The sequence below is a fragment of the Eupeodes corollae genome, chromosome X (assembly GCF_945859685.1).
Source record: "Eupeodes corollae chromosome X, idEupCoro1.1, whole genome shotgun sequence".
Classification (NCBI taxonomy): Eukaryota; Metazoa; Arthropoda; class Insecta; order Diptera; family Syrphidae; genus Eupeodes; species Eupeodes corollae.
This window is the reverse complement of record NC_079150.1, coordinates 4,906,689-4,922,927: the sequence shown is the minus strand read 5'-3', so window position 1 is coordinate 4,922,927 and position 16,239 is coordinate 4,906,689. Positions and strand designations below refer to the sequence as shown.

General features: G+C 34.4%; 1 protein-coding gene across 3 annotated transcripts in view; it reads left to right on the top strand.

Annotated features, from left to right (window-relative positions):
* LOC129953387 (uncharacterized) overlaps nucleotides 1-13,274 on the top strand; it is a 39,705-nt gene extending 26,431 nt beyond the window's left edge. For 2 of the 3 annotated variants that reach the window (XM_056066543.1, XM_056066542.1), the window contains 9 exons: nucleotides 3,185-4,083; nucleotides 4,207-4,258; nucleotides 8,336-8,711; nucleotides 8,765-8,892; nucleotides 8,950-9,980; nucleotides 10,042-10,497; nucleotides 10,814-11,084; nucleotides 11,142-12,533; nucleotides 12,602-13,274. In XM_056066543.1, the coding sequence (XP_055922518.1) occupies nucleotides 3,185-4,083; nucleotides 4,207-4,258; nucleotides 8,336-8,711; nucleotides 8,765-8,892; nucleotides 8,950-9,980; nucleotides 10,042-10,497; nucleotides 10,814-11,084; nucleotides 11,142-12,533; nucleotides 12,602-12,912 (4,916 nt within the window). In that variant the 3' untranslated portion in view covers nucleotides 12,913-13,274. The remainder of the gene's footprint in view (nucleotides 1-3,184; nucleotides 4,084-4,206; nucleotides 4,259-8,335; nucleotides 8,712-8,764; nucleotides 8,893-8,949; nucleotides 9,981-10,041; nucleotides 10,498-10,813; nucleotides 11,085-11,141; nucleotides 12,534-12,601) is intronic. The other variant, XM_056066544.1, reaches the window with a different exon arrangement.
* Nucleotides 13,275-16,239: the final 2,965 nt, after the last annotated feature.

Sequence of the window (16,239 nt, the reverse complement as noted above, 5' to 3'; positions counted from 1 at the left end):
TGAATATATTTTGAAGTCTTTTCACTTTTTTATTTATTTTGAAAAGTTCAAAGTTAGTTTTAGATTCTGTTAAATAAGATCAAATATGCATTCGAAAAAAAAATGGTGTATCAATATATCTCTCATGGTACCGTTAACACATCCCCACCTACATAAGGAAATTGTTCTTGGGAACAAATTTTCGAGGCTATGTCTAACACTTTTATGTCCAGCAAATGGTGCAGACGGTTGTTTTGCTTATTTCGTGGATAGATGCAACACCGTGATATTGGGTTCCACTTCCAGCCCAATTTAGTCTACGCAAAAGTCTTTGCAAGGGATTTAAACACAAATTCCTTTGGCTATTGAACTGTAGTTTGTTTATAATTTTAGGCAACACAAATTCGATGGTACTTTTCGTGAATCGAAAACTATCTTTTGTTAAAAAATCATTTCCGATATTGAAGTTAACTCTAAGTTTCACTACTCTTTGATCCCTACTTTTAAGGTCCGTTTTATTTACAAGAACTTTTCAAAAGAAACATTTCTTCATTATAAACTGTAAAATACCATTAAAGGGTGACTTGATGGATTGAAAAACATCTACAAAATCAGTAATTTTTTAACTTGAGATAAATCAACGCTTTAACCTTAAAATTCATGTTATTTGGTGAATTCATCAAAATTAAAAAAAATTATCTTATTTCTTCTGCATTTTTAAAACGGCTGATATACATAGTTTTTGCTTATTTTGAAATGAAAAAATTTGTTTTCACATTACTGAAAAGCTTTTCAAAATTCTAGGCATAATTTGCAAAGTTGATTGTTTGGTGAAACAAAAAGGACGAATACTTTGCAAAAAACAAATAGTATTTTAAAAAGAAAAAAACTTTTCAATTCAATAATTTTCTGTTTGAAAATGTGCGTTCGGCAAAACGTAATTTGCAAAATAAAAGTGCAAAGTGAAAAGTCTTCTTCTTTAAAACTTTCAAATATATATGTTCTTAATATTGAATCCCAAAAAAGCGGCTTATAATTTCCAATTTGAAGCTAAAATTTCTATTTGGTATACGCATGCAAGTGCCTATAATTCTGTAATCATTTTCGGAGCTATTACTTTAAGTCACCGTCTTTGCAAAGTGATTTGGTATTTCCTCTGGTGTAGGTGCCGTATCTACTGTCCATTACAGACAACAAACATTCTATACAAATAAAATCCCCATATACAGAAAAAAAGAAGAATTCTGCCCCCTTTAATTAAAACATATAAAAGGGGGAATTATTGTTTTTTTCCAATTCTTTTAACAAACCATGCTGGGGATGTATGTTTCTGTATATGCATGTGAGTGCCAAAATATAACTATTTTTTAAGGCTTAATTATTTTTTTTTAATTACAATTCATGACACGCTTGGTTTTTATCCACATTCATATTCATAGAATTTTTTATTGTATTGTTAGGTTTTGAATTTTTGGATTTCTATTGTTGCGTCATATCATACCGGGGACGGACAAATTTCGTTTTTTAATTGAAATTTTAAATGCCTACACAAAAGTCGAAAAAGCATGAGTAGGTATATTAATTCCTTTATTGGCGTAAATAAAATATTCTGTAGGTTTTAAGATTGTACGTATGGAGATATACTAATCAAATGAACGGTAAATGGATGTTTCTTTGTTAAGTTAAGAAGGTACACTTTGTGCGTTTCTTTTCTTTTTATGAATTACGTGACTATGCGATGGACATTTTCGCGGAAGGAAAGAAAATTTACACACATTCAAACAATCAATAAAAAAAACAACGGTAATACTTACAATAAAAAAGTACTTTACTGCCCCTTTTCAACCCCCCTGCTTGGGCACACTTGTTGAATGTTTACAAAGTTTCTTTTGCAGTTGAAGAATTTTGATTTAATTTATAGGTATGTATACTTATAAATAATATAACATAACAACTGCATTCAATAATAATTTCAAAGAATTGAACAAATTTGTTCCATACATATATAGATAATGGCGAATTTTGGTATTATGCATTACATTTTTGTATACCTGAAATGTATATTTGAAACAAATGAACAACTTTTTAGTACGTGTATTAAAACAGATACGTACATGTGTTTATAGGATAAATTCTAAGTTTCTTTTAATCCAGGTTCTCTGAAAAAAAAGGCTTGGATGCCATCTAATAACAAACTGATAACTTCTCATCCCGTCTGTCGATTTGTCTTGCTTAAGACTTCATATATTTCATAGGTTTTCATGTTTTGTTAGGAAATTTGTCAGCTGAATTTTTCCAAAAAATGAACTAAAAATTACCAACAAAATTGTACATACGATGAAATAGTCTGATTTTAAAATCTATTTTTGCTAACGAGATTTTTAGCATTTTTAAAAAAAATTAAATTCTTGTGTAAGCACATACACATTTGATTTTTCTTAAAAAAATTAGCACATAATGAAATCATTTTGAAATCAATACCGCCATTTATTCACGAGATATCGAGAATCAAATATCAATTTTTACCAATTTTGCGTAATATATTAATTTCTATGAAAAGACTGAATGTTGGATTTTTATACAAATTTTACAAGGATTGAAATTCATATTTTCACAACTGTACAAGTGTACAGTTCTAAAATTGGTAGTAAAATACGATATTGGAACTCAAAAATTGTGTCTTGAGAATAAATTAAAATTCTTAAAAGTTTTTATTAGGTAGGATACTGAAGAGTGATAAAATTACCTTAAAAAAAATAGAGAAAAGAGAACAAATTTAAAAAGCTCACATTATTTGTTTTACCTTAAGCAAACCTAAAGCATGACAATTAAATAATTTAGTTTTTGTAATTTGTGATAGGTATACGAAGGACATCCAGGATAAACAATAAATGTATTTGTGCTAACAAATTTAACCAACTTTTTGTATGATATCTTCGATTGTCAAAAAATTAAAGTTGAATCCTAGTCTACATATGTATATATTGTAAGAGTCAAACCTTGAGGCAATCTCAGATCTTTTCTATACGAAATTTGTTTATCAATTTCGTATTTTATTTTTCATTGATTTCGATTTCGAAAAAATATGGTATGATTTCCTGGTCTCAGAAGTACTTGATTGAAGTCAAGAATGCTTCCGATTAAGAGTGTTATAAGCTTAGAATGCATGGGATGCATTTTAAATTGAATATTCTTTCATTTCTAGTAAATATACCAACAGAAACAGAGCCACCTACGCCACCGACAACCCCCCAAACGACATGTCATTTTAGCTCACGATCTGCATCAGCAAACGATAATAACGATCAAGTCCCTCACCAATCGCCTGTATGCGAAAGTTTCCAAAATTACCAAGAAACTCAAAATTCATCATCATTATCACCACCGCCGCCACAGTCAAATGCTGAATACACTAATAGTTCTGAAAATCATAATGATTGGACGACAACTATTTCTGAACAACCATCGAAAAAGACCGAATGTGAAGTTCACGAAGATGATTATCTAGCAAGATCCGCATCTGGTCAAAGCTATCACAATGAAGGTTCCGATTATGATCGGCGCGAAGGAATTGAAGATTTAAACGAACCAAGTGCACATACAAATATTCGTAAATGGAATGAGGATTTTAAAAAAATCGATAAATCAATAAAAAACGAAGCTGACGATACTATAGCGGTTGTTGATGATGATGGCGATGGCGATGGATATGTTGAAAATAATATTTACGATGACGACTATCCACCTAGTTCACCAAATTATTTTCTTGACTCTCCAAACGCTGTAGATGATGTACGGGACGATGAGGATGATGATGAAGATGAAGATGAAGATGATGACGACAATGATAGTTATAGATTGAATATGCTTTGTGATGAAGATCAATCGGAAGCAGATGACCAACAACTTCAACATCATCCTATTGAAGAAGCTGGAGTACATTTTTATAGTACGGAAGCTGACAGTAATATAATTTCTAATCCAGATCTAGTTAAGGATCTTCATGAGAGTAATACTCAAGCCGAAAAAGATAGCACTTGCAGTAACAGTTCATCAAGGATATCAGTTAGAAATTTGGGAGGATTCTATGAACAAGGTCAAATGGTGAGTTACTTTTTTAACATTCAATATTAATTATAATTCTTATACATAAATTTTCATCCGCTCATCTTGAAATTATAGCTTTATTTAATCCAACGTATTCTTAATTTTAATTTTAACTTACAGAACTTAATACCATCAAAACTGCCTACTGGAATCGATGAAAAAAACATGCATTGTAAGTATATGTTCAAAAAATCACTTAATTTTGAAAAAAAAAAACATCGAGGTCACTCAATTAAAATCATGATCATTTAAAATAATACAGAAAACGAAAAAAACATCATAAAGAACTTTTCTTCTATCAGAAAATTTAAAAAATAATCATAAATTGAAATGGATAGTACATAACATGACTTTGTCAACCAACTATCGGCACCGACCGTCATCGTCGCTCGCATGTGCCTTGTCGGTCGGTCGGTCGGTCCATGATTTGCTCTTCACAACGAATATAAAAATAATACAAACAAAATACTAGAAAAAGAAAATAGCACTTACGCTCAATTTGTTTCAATTGAGAAAATCAAAGTTGGGTTAATATTCCCACGATTTATATAGTAAGCCTTTTATTGGCTTAAATTGGTGGATAAATTCTGACTTCTGAGGTTTTGTTCATATTTTTCTCCATTTTTATGGAAGATGGGGAGATGACTACTTCAATCCATATCCGAACGTGCGTCGTCGTCGTCGTCGTCGTTTCACACCGCACTGCTCTGCTGTATCTTTCAATGCGTCCGTCGCTTCAACGCGGTCGTCTGCCCTCTGATATACCTCTCCTCTTGAACAAATAAATATAAAACAAAATTCTTAGTTTTAGACATAGCCACCAGAAATCAGCAGCAGCAGGAACAGCAACAGCAACAAGTGAATCTAATTAGTGCGCTTTTTTCAAATATCCATTCATAGCGTTTTGAATTCCCCCCACTTTGAAATATTATTTAAATAGGGATTTGCCTATAAAATACAAAACATAGGGGATGTTAAGTATAGTAGCAGTTCTACAGAGCTGACAGAGAATAAATTTGTTTATTAAGATTTAAACGGTAAGAAAAGCTAATAATGATAACACAAATATTAATACAAATAAACGTAGCGGATATTACTTTTAATTTAAAGTTACCGCCAAGTGAGATAACTTTGAAATTGAATAATTCTCGTAAAGCTAAAAATGATTGTTTGATTATTATTTGCGTATTTTGAAGTGATTTAGATGAAGAGTACAACAAAACAATAGGGTGGCAATAAATTGCGGTGAGAAAAAAGTATTGCATTGAGTTGTTTTTTTTTTTAAAGGACACTAAGTAAAGGTTTACACTAAATACATTTCGGATGTTAAAATTATCAAATTGAAGTCTTATTTCACTTTTCATATACGACTTTCAACAGAATCCACTTTTTGAAGATTATGATTAATTATGTCTATCGTTTTCACAACGACTTGTCAAATTTCTCAGCTGATTGTATTGGTAGTTGTCCTTGAAGGAAAAATAAATTTCAAAAATGAAAGGAATATCTAAGTTTTTAAATTTAAGTAATGAAATCATAACACTGATACAGTTCACATAAAATCAAATTCATGAGCAGCAAAATGCCAGTTTTAAACTTTAAGGTGCAAAATTTTGAACAACCTATTCGAGCCCTTCCCGCAAATTTATCGTGAGCGCCAAAATAAATTGTATCGTAAACGACAAATCCTTGAAACAATAAAATGGAGGGAAGGGCTTGTATTGTTAAGAGCTAACAATTTACTAGTAATCAATTTGCTAAAAATTCAAAAATTTACTAAGGGATTCCAAAATTTTAAAAAATTCCTAACTAGTCAATTGATAATTTTATTAAAAAAGAGCATCCAAACATGTCTAAAAAGCGACAGTTCGTGAAAATAATGGCTGAAACACAAACACGCTTGAGCTTCGGCTTCGCCTGACGTTTACGAGGACAACCATAGGAATGCAATGCATGCTATCACAATGAAGCTTCGACTATACGTTTCATTTGACAATCGTAACTAAATAACGTAATGTGACTCCAAACGGAAGCTGTAGTTCAAATTTGCTGAACATTTGCTTTGTCTGAAAGCTCAACAGCTTTAAAAAAGTCAACAAACAAAATACATTTGTTTTGGAGGAATTCCCATTTGTTATTATAGTCTGTGTAAGCTACTTCCGCCATAAATTAAATTTTTTCGATTTCAAAACTCATATTTTTTTTTGAGGAAAAATAACGGAAGCTAATGACAGAAGCGCCATTTTAGAAATGTCATATTATGGAAGTGTCATTCAAAGCAACTTCGAAGCAGGCCCAACGTAACGCAGACGATGCCGAAGCTGATCTATTAATTTTAATTGACTGCACCATTCCAATAAGAATAATTGTAGATACAGATGTCATATGGATTTAGCAAATGGGTAAAAGTTACAGTAGCCATTCCATGATTTTATCTTTAGCAAATTGTTGAGAGATAGTAAGATGTCAAAATTGTTCAAATTAAAGTAAATCATGTTTAAAGCTTAGTAAATTGCTAAAATGGTTTTAACATTTTACTAAATTTTCCGCCCATGAATTTAAATTGAGTTGAAGCAAGCAGTCATTTCTATTGAATTTCTTTTTTTATTCTTTATTCCAATTTCAATTATATCTATATTCTAATATTAAGGAAGGAAAATTTGCTTACATGACATACCCGATCCATAATAGGACATATGTACTTCCATTTTATCAGTCACCATAACTGTTTTAGTTGGTTTGAAAACGTCCAAATTAAGTCTTATAGTGTTAACAACCGGCATATCAATCTCGTATCAAGGGGAAGGGGGGTTTGCGGTCGTAAGGGTCATGAGCTCATTTAATTGTCAAAAACAACAAAAATCCTTGGGAACAAAATTCAACGAAAGATAATGCTTGTTCGATAACTTGAAAATGTTGTTAAACTTGGTTTTCGTCTATGGGAAGTTGTGAAAATCAGCAACAATTTGCTTTTTACCAAACGTACCAACTATTTTGTGGTATTTATAGATATTTTTGGCAAACTTTCAGCACAATTTTAATGGTTTAGATTATTTTACATGTGAGAAAGATAAAACAAAAACGCTTACATACATATAGATTGGAACAGATAGAGGGTCTGATTTATCTCTTATTTGTCTCCATAACCGTATTCATTTTTTTTTTCTGAATTTTCATTTTAACTTTGTAACAAAACTTAATTACGCCGAAACATTTTTATTTCAATTTGCATAGATAGTGTTTGGAAATCAATGGCAGACGATGCCTCTTTAGCTATCATGCAAACGTCTTACCTGAAGTGAGACTATCGTCAAAACGCTATTGTTTTTCTGCATAAAATGCACCAAAACCCCGCAAGACGGAAGTTTTCTAGCTCTTAAATAGGGCATATTTATAAAAAATTGTTATAAAAACTCAAAACCTAGCTTCTCCATTAAACTAGTATACACAAATCTTAATAATGGACGTTACAGAATAGTAGGTTTTACATTTATTCAATTTAGGTGACCTTAAATTAAATTAAATTGGGTGACGCAACAGTCCGTTGTGACTTACAACTCTCAACCATTCATATGTGCGAGTACTGTTGTTAGGAATGGACCTACAATTTTATGCCGAATCCGAACGGCTAATTTGAGAAAGCACTTTTTCATGACAAGAATTACCCTTGAAGGATTTGTCAATTCTTCGCAAGAGGCAGTACCCGCGAAAATTATTTTTTTTATTTTAAATTAAGGTGGCGCAGGCAAGGATTAAACCCAAGACCCCTTGCATGACAGTCCAACGCACTATCCGTCGTGCCACGGGTACTACGGGTGACCTTATTTGTTTTAATTTCTCTCGGATATGTTCAGTGGACTTAAGCATCCTTCATAGACAGAATTCAAAATAGAGCTTTAAAAATTATTGACGACCATCGCAAGATGCATTCCTTGATTTAAACAATTTAACCGTAATACCTGCACTTCTAGGAATACCATTCAGTTTACTCTCGAGATCAATTTGGGGCATACTCTGATGTACAGAGATTTTTTAATTAGTTGCACCAGGCTCATATATGTATAGTAATATTTCCCACCCACTGCAATATGCACACATTCAAAAACAATATGCATCGATATACATACATAGCTCCTTTCTTAGCCTATCGCCCTTTCCTAACTGCCCTCACATATTCCTTTGAGTGTCCAAAATTAAAAAAAAAAAAACAATTAACATCATTAATCATTTAATTAATTTTTACTTACAGCAGATTTTTTTCAAAATATGAATAAATTTACATCCTACCTTGAGTGTCTGAACGAAATGTGTAGGTTGGAAAATCTGCGTGAACACTATCATTGCTATGATTACCCCTGTTTTGGTAAAATTCTATCGAAAAAAGAAGAAGTCATCCGACATGTTAAATGGCATCGTAAACGAATGGAGAGCCTTAACAATGGTTTTATGCGTTTTTCATCATCAGATGATTGCAGTACCACTTTTGGGATCCATTGTCAACATAATCGCAAACAAACTCACTACCATTGCTTCCAGCCAAACTGCGATCGAGTTTATATTAGTACGAGTGATGTTCAAATGCATTCGAATTTCCATCGAAAAGACTCAGCAATTCATAAGGAAGGGTAAGTTGCTCTTGAGTTTGAAAAGAAAAGTTCCAAAATATTAGTTTTATTAGTTTTCAACGTTTTCGAGCAAATGAGAAATGCAGTGCAGACTATTGCATGTTTGCTGGCCAAAAAACAACACATTTTCATTGCCGGCGAGACAACTGTTGTTATACATTTAAAAATAAAGCTGACATGGGTAAGTTTTGATTGTTTCAGGATCAAACATTTCTTAACATTTTGTATTATTCCAAAGAAAAACACAAAACTTATCACATTAAAGATCTTAAACTGGCTCGAGATGGTTTCAAAAAATTCCTCAAAAACGAAGCGTGTCCCTATAAGCAATGCAAATTTTCAAAAGTCTGTAATCACATACATTGCGCCCGCGAAAATTGCTTTTATGTTTTACACTCGAGCGGTCAACTGCTGAGTCATAAACGAAAACACGAGAGAATCGATAACGAACAAACATATTGCCGTTACAAGATGCTAGCTGTAAAGGCAGCTTTGATGAGAAATCCAAATTCTGCAGCAGCAGCAGAGTCAATCAGTGCAGAGATGCCTGCACTTAGTTTAAGAAAATCAATGGAACAATTAAAAGATCTTGAATCGAATTCCATAAAACCGGTATCAATCTCAGAATCTTTTTATTTATCATCCCCAACCCCAAAGATAGAGCCGACATTTCGGAACAAGGAAGATGATACTCTTGATGCATCGATATCAGTTATGTCGGTAGAGTTTCTTCAACAAATGAAAAAGAGACACCAAGAAATCCTGAATCAAAAAACGCTCCCTGAGGAGGAACTTATGCATAAAAACGTCAGCAGTCCTGAAGTTTCTATGTTTCCAGTTATTAGAAAAACAGACAGTCCCACTCAGTATGATATGGGACTAAAACCTAGTCATCTGACTCCATCTGTCATTGAGCAATTTTTCACATCAGTTTGTCCAGCAAATACGGAAAAAAAATCACAAACATTGGATAAAAAATGCAGTACCGAAAAAGGCAATGACTGTCCATGGAATGAACACTCTGAACCACATTTGCATTGCATAATTAAAGGCTGTAAAACTGTGACGCCAAATAATTTTCTAGACATATCTGCGCACATTCGAATGCACGGCTATAATCGTGATTTGTATGCCACAAGCATCAGTGGGGCTGCAACAAGCCCAACACCAAATTCCAATAAATCCATGCAAATCACAACAATTGACGGTTTTTTTAATCGAAAACGTGGTCGTCCACCAAAAAACCGTTTTGTTGAGGTTTATAAGAATGTAAGTATTTCGCATTCTGAAAATTGTTTCCAGATAATTCTTAGAAAATACTTCTCCACAGGCACAACAATCACCTCAGGCCATATTCACAAGTTTTAAGCTCGAAAAACAAGTAGCGGGAAAGGAAAGTCTCGATCCAGCATTAACCCCTGCACAACAACCCTGCTTTGATACTTCTGCCTGCTTAACAGGGCAGCAGAATAAACAGCAAAGAGAAGAAGCTTCTTTACATCTTTTCTTATCACCCCCACCAACCAGTTCACAAATTATTGTTTGCAATCAAAATGAAAATTGTAATGTTACAGGCACTCGCTGCCCTCTAACAATGCAGCAACATTATCATTGTGCTTCTGAGCCAGATTGTAGTTTTGTAGCCTTGGAACGGGATCTCCTAAGGACGCATCTTGAACGACAACACACTTCAATTTCGAATGCTGATACCATAAGCAAAAAATTTAAACGCTTTGATCCCGATATTGGCCTGTATTGTGGGATTATTGGTTGCAGACTAAGAAAAGTAAGTTTTTTTTTCAAATTCAAAACCGTCTGGGTTTTCGGTCCGTTATAAAATTTGAAATTTAAAAAAGTAGAACTACCATCCACAAATTACGGTTTGGGTCTATGATTAGCCAAAGCTTTTTTTCAACCTTAAGTTTAGTTTCGGAACCAATTTTTCTCTATCAAGCGGAAAAACATTAAAAGTGAAAAGGTTCAGAAACAAGATAAAAACCAAGTTTTGATATAAATAAAGTTTACGTCCTAGTCTCACACATTTGCTCTACATATTTTAATAAATAAAAAATAATAAAAACTTATTGTATTTACTTTTTAAGACCCGGCCTCATCTTCATTGCCGCAAATGCTATCGGCAAATATCACCATTTGATATAGAAACACATAATTGTGGTGAAATGTTAGTTCAAACCGATATTCCCAAAAACGACCAACAATCCTCGCCATCTACAGCAGGAGGCAAGAACACTTCACGTTTACCACCGGTTACTTTTTCTACACTCAATGAATTGAGACGAAAAGTTTCGGAAATGGAACCAGAATGTGGTAGTTCATATGTAAAGCGAAGTCATGAAGATGAAAAAGTTGTGGGTAAGAATTTTGAAGACCGTTTGTAGTAAAAGGTTTTTTATTAACATTTCAATTAAGTCGTTCGAGCAGCCGGTACGTATTTTCCTGAAAAAAAAGCCCCTCATAGTAAATCTCCGTCACCAGCTCAACAGCGTCAACCAGGAACGACGGAAAGTTTACAAAGCTCGGCTCCAATTCCAACGCATGCGATTTATTGTTCGACGCCATTTTGTAAAAATGCACTGCATCCACATGATCACTGTGATACCTGCGATCAGGCATTTGTTGATCCTGTAAAATGGAGAGCCCATCGACTTAAACATTTGCAGGAGTCAAATCAACCAATACCATTTCATCTGTCACATTTTTTAGAGCCAGAGGAATCGAAACCAGAGATTGCAATTGGATCTTCGGCAAACTGTAATGACGAGCAACCTCAAGACCTTAGCGTATCTCCAAATACAACAATAACACCTACTACACTACTCGACGAACGAATTAAAATCTACAGAGACTCTTTTCCCACTTCACCTCCAGTAGCACTACCACCACAAGGCAATCCAACGCCCGGGCATTTACTTAACTATTTTTCACAAGATCTCATGTCGAGCGTATCGTTACAAAATTTTCACCTAGCTCAGCTGGCCACTTTGTATCAACAAAATCCCTACTATTATCAGCATCTGTACCCATTTCTTAGCAACTCGATAGCTTTGAATCGACAGCACCCGCAAAATCGGCCGCCAGGACAAACGTACGAAACTACAGACAATGAAGATAAACGAATGTACCTACCACCTTCAACAGAAGGTCTCAAGTCGCAACCAACTAAATCTGTTATTCCTGGTCTCCACCCAGGATCCTCAGAACATATTCCATTTTTAAATCCATTCATAATGGTTCGTTCTCCAATAGATAGACCTCAATCCAAAGCACCACAAATGATATCTTCCAAGCCGTCTGGAGTGCTGATGTCTTCAGCATCTGCTCCTAAATTTGAAGCTACGAAGCCGCACAAAAGAAAGCTCACAAATGACAACGAAGAATTCAGTACATTAATTGATGCATTGTTACCTTCGACAAAAAAACAAGTACAATTTGCAGCAGCATTAGCTGCACCTGCTGCTTCCAATCCTCATCCTAGTCAAATTGGATGCCTGACGTCGTCTTCCACTCGAAGCATTCACGACCAACAGCACTTCAAGCTCAGAGACGAACAAATTCCCAATGGATATTTAAAATTCCGATTCAACGAGGATTGTTTCTTTCAAAAGTGCGGCTACCGCAACCATCAGTCACATTTCCATTGTGATCGAAACGATTGCCATTATAGCTTCTGTGATAAGACTCGCTTTGTTCAGCATACAGCCAGACATGAGCGTTTAGATAAGTTAATGGGAAACGATTTTCGCCAATATCGCGCCAACATGAGTTGTGGCTATGAAAATTGTGCATATTTCAAAAACTTAGGTGAGTAAAGTTATTTTTCTGATTCTCCACGTAATATAAAATCTTTTTCTTTGAAAAAAATATTTTAGGTTCAACAAACAAGTCTTCACATTTCCATTGCCTTAAATGCGAATTTATATGCTCCGATACGAACAAAGTCGTCGCCCACAGACGCCAACACAATAAAATGGAGTACATCCGAATGGCCGGTTTTAGAAAAGTAACCAATAGCGAAAAATGTGATTCGACCTTTGAAACAACCGTTGCGACCAGTGGCAATGAGTTACCCGGGACCGCTGAGTGTAGTTATAGTCAAAAGCAGACACACTATCATTGTTTGGTTTGTGACGTAAGTGTATTGTCAAAAGCACAATTAAGTTCGCATAAACACAAAACATGAAGTTTCGGAGGATCAAAATTTATATTTTATTTTTGTGAATACATTTTTATCCATAAATAATTATAAGTATACTTGTATAGTTCTTAAGACATTATTTATTTTGTTCTTTCTTTAAGATTATGACAATTGATTAAACAAACAAATAAAACAAAAACAAGAAGACAAAAACCGGTAACTGAATCTGTATATAAACAAATAAACTTAAAAATCTTGTGGTATGCACATCAAAAATAATAAATTTTGTATTTTTCTTATCAAAAATATTTCAGAATGGGAGAGTGTAATATGCCAATATGGAATATACAAAAAACTTGAAGTGTATTGCGAAAAATAATGAGTTCTAAGAATACGTCAAGTTATAAATACACCAATGTTTAATATTAATTTGTTTTTAAAAAGAGCGTATCGAAGCAACTTATTAGTAATGATAACCTATGATAGGTTTTCTAACCAAGTTTTGTAATACTAAAATAATGCTAAGAAAAAACTAACTGCAAACTTTTCCAAGTACTCGTAAGCCCTTCCAAATTTATCCAGTATTAATCTAGCAGCACTTGGCTCCTTGTTTTTGGTGTAATAAATGTGAGTTGATATGCCACGCCCCATGAGTCTATAACCTCCAATTTAATGCTAAGTCTTATTATTCTACAACTCTTAGAAGGGGTAAATTTAACTCAACTCGTTTAAAAAAGTGTGTAAGAACAAAAATACTGGAAACTACGCTACTTGAGTGCAAAATGTGTGTACCTAGATTTGGGAGTATAACTATCACTTAACTGAGTTTCATTACAGCATAACAGCTTTCGTATTCTAAATTATGACAATTATATTATTGTGTGGGTGGATACCACGCCTCTTAAGTTAGGTTAGGTTAAAGTGGCTGTTGGTTGGGAAGTCCAACACACTTAGACCAAAGTATGGTCCGTTGTGATACCACATGAATCAGTTGATCAGCTTAACTCGTCGAACCAATTAGATCTCCGAATGAAGCGTAGGTGACAAATAATGTCAGAATTTTTTAGATCGCTGGTATCGTTGAAGTAGTAGTCTCCAAGGTGGATTCTACGTCTTTGTGATAAGGCAGGACATGTGCACAGAAGATGAGAGATTGTGTCCTCCTCCTCCTCGTCCATGCAACTCCTACAAAAATCATTTGCAGGGGCTTCAAGTCGAATAGCATGCCTTCCTATCAAGCAGTGCCCAGTCAGGACCCAATAACGTAGCTAATGTGCAATCTTCTCAGAGATATTAATTGTTTTGAGCGCCTGGCGCTAAGATTAGGCCAAATTAGTTTAGTCGCTTGTTTTCTCTATGGTATCTTGCTTTAGCATGAGTTTACATGTAGCTAAGGGCATACCTATGCTAGAATTGTGAGCCAGCAAAGGTAAAGTTGTTCCGCTTTTTGCAAGTTCGTCAGCTTTGCAATTTCCTGGAAAGTCTCTATGGCCCAGCGCCCAGAAAAGGTGAATATTGAACTGTGTAGCCATCTCCGTAAGAGATGATCGATAATTAAGGGCTGTTAGTGGAGACAGATTCCAGGGACTTTAACGCAGCTTGGCTATCCGAGAAGATGCGCATATCATTAGTTGATATAACGTTTTCTCTAAGCCATGATAGGACTTCTTTTATAGCCAGGATTTCAGCTTGGAACACGCTACAATGATCGCGTAGACGAAAGGAGAGTATAGTCAATATTACCGTTTGTAGTTCTGAACGAGTTCAAAATAGTAGTGTGGCCAATTCCATTATTGATCCACAGAGAGGAGGCTTGAAACCGTATGGCTGTATTAGCAGTCGTTTGCTTGCTGAAAATGTCCAGCGGTATTAGATGGAACAGAACATCAAGTGAGGCGGAGGGGGTAGAGCGAAGTGGTCCTCCCATACATAGGTAGGCTGTTCGTTGGACTTTGCCGAGTTCATCGCGATTTGTCGCTATATTTAGCGCCGTCCACCATACCGCTACTCCATAGGTAAGGGTCGGACTTATGACCGAGATATATAGCCAGTGTTATAATGCGGGGCTGTAGGCCCCATTTACCACGCCTCTTCGTAAACCACAATTTTGATGGCCAGTTACGATTTCGGCGATTTTTGAAGTGCTGTATCCTAAAAATTGATGAGGTTCATGCTGTTCAACTAGCTGGGTAAGTGTTGGAAATTTGAAGTTGCTGGCGTATTAGGTGGTCAAAATCTACCGGGTTTGTTCCTGTTGGAAGGGAGTAGTACGAAAATTTGGCTGCTTTTATATATTTACCTTAATATCTGTTAATGAATTGTTATATAAAGATAAGTCACAGGCTTTCACAAATTTATAAGATATCTATTAACTTACTGTGTAAACGTTATAAACAAATAAACTGAAACTGAAACTAATCCGAAAACTATCAAAGAAGTTATAAATAAATCATTTCGGAATAATTAAGTGATTTTAATTAATACTAATTTTGTTCGTTTTAAAATTTTAAGTTCAATTAAGGTTAAAGACAGAAGAAACAGTAGCCCAAGAATAGCAAACTAAACCTGTTTGAAGAGTTCTGAAAATTAATTAAAGTTGATGAATGTTTAGACCATCAAATTTCCTGGAAAATTCTAAGAGTCCATCACTCTTACTTAATTGTCAGTTAGAAGTAAATGAAAAAACAAAAAATTAGAAAGTTTGAAAGTATTTATAAAAAATTGGCGACCGGTTGTGCAAACGGTTGAAGTGTCTTCCTCTGTTCTTGTGGATGCATAAACCGATGGACCCATTGCCGATCGTGATTAAGCCAGCTCCATAGAAACATCTGCGTCTCGAAAGCGCTGCTTGGTAACCTAGATAATTTTTATATTTTACCAGTTTTACGTTCTAATCGCTCTTTTTCACATGGCGCCACTCACAATTTTTCCAAGATATCGTCTCACAAGGTCCAAATTTGATTTTTAGGTGAAGAAAATAAGAATAATAGTTCCATGGAAGAAAAATACTAGAGTGAAGTGTTAACTCTTCAATCAAAAATACAAACAAAAATGGCAACGGGACCCTTATTCACATAAACTAAATGTTTCCCTCTTGTTACATGCCGCAATAAATTGCAATCGCTGTCATAGCAAGGGTTTTAACACCGGCATTGGAATTGCATTTTCCAATGGTTTTTGGCGGCCCTAATTTTAAATTGAGATATCACTTTTGCGGCAATCTAAATTTATTAAGCAGGTTTTTTTCAATAAAATCTAAATCTACAATCCTTTTCTTCAATATTCAGTTGAAATATTTTTATTATTTCCTATAATATTCAAAAAACATCAACGTCTGTTAGATTTCACCTTTCTTACATGAATCTAAAAAAA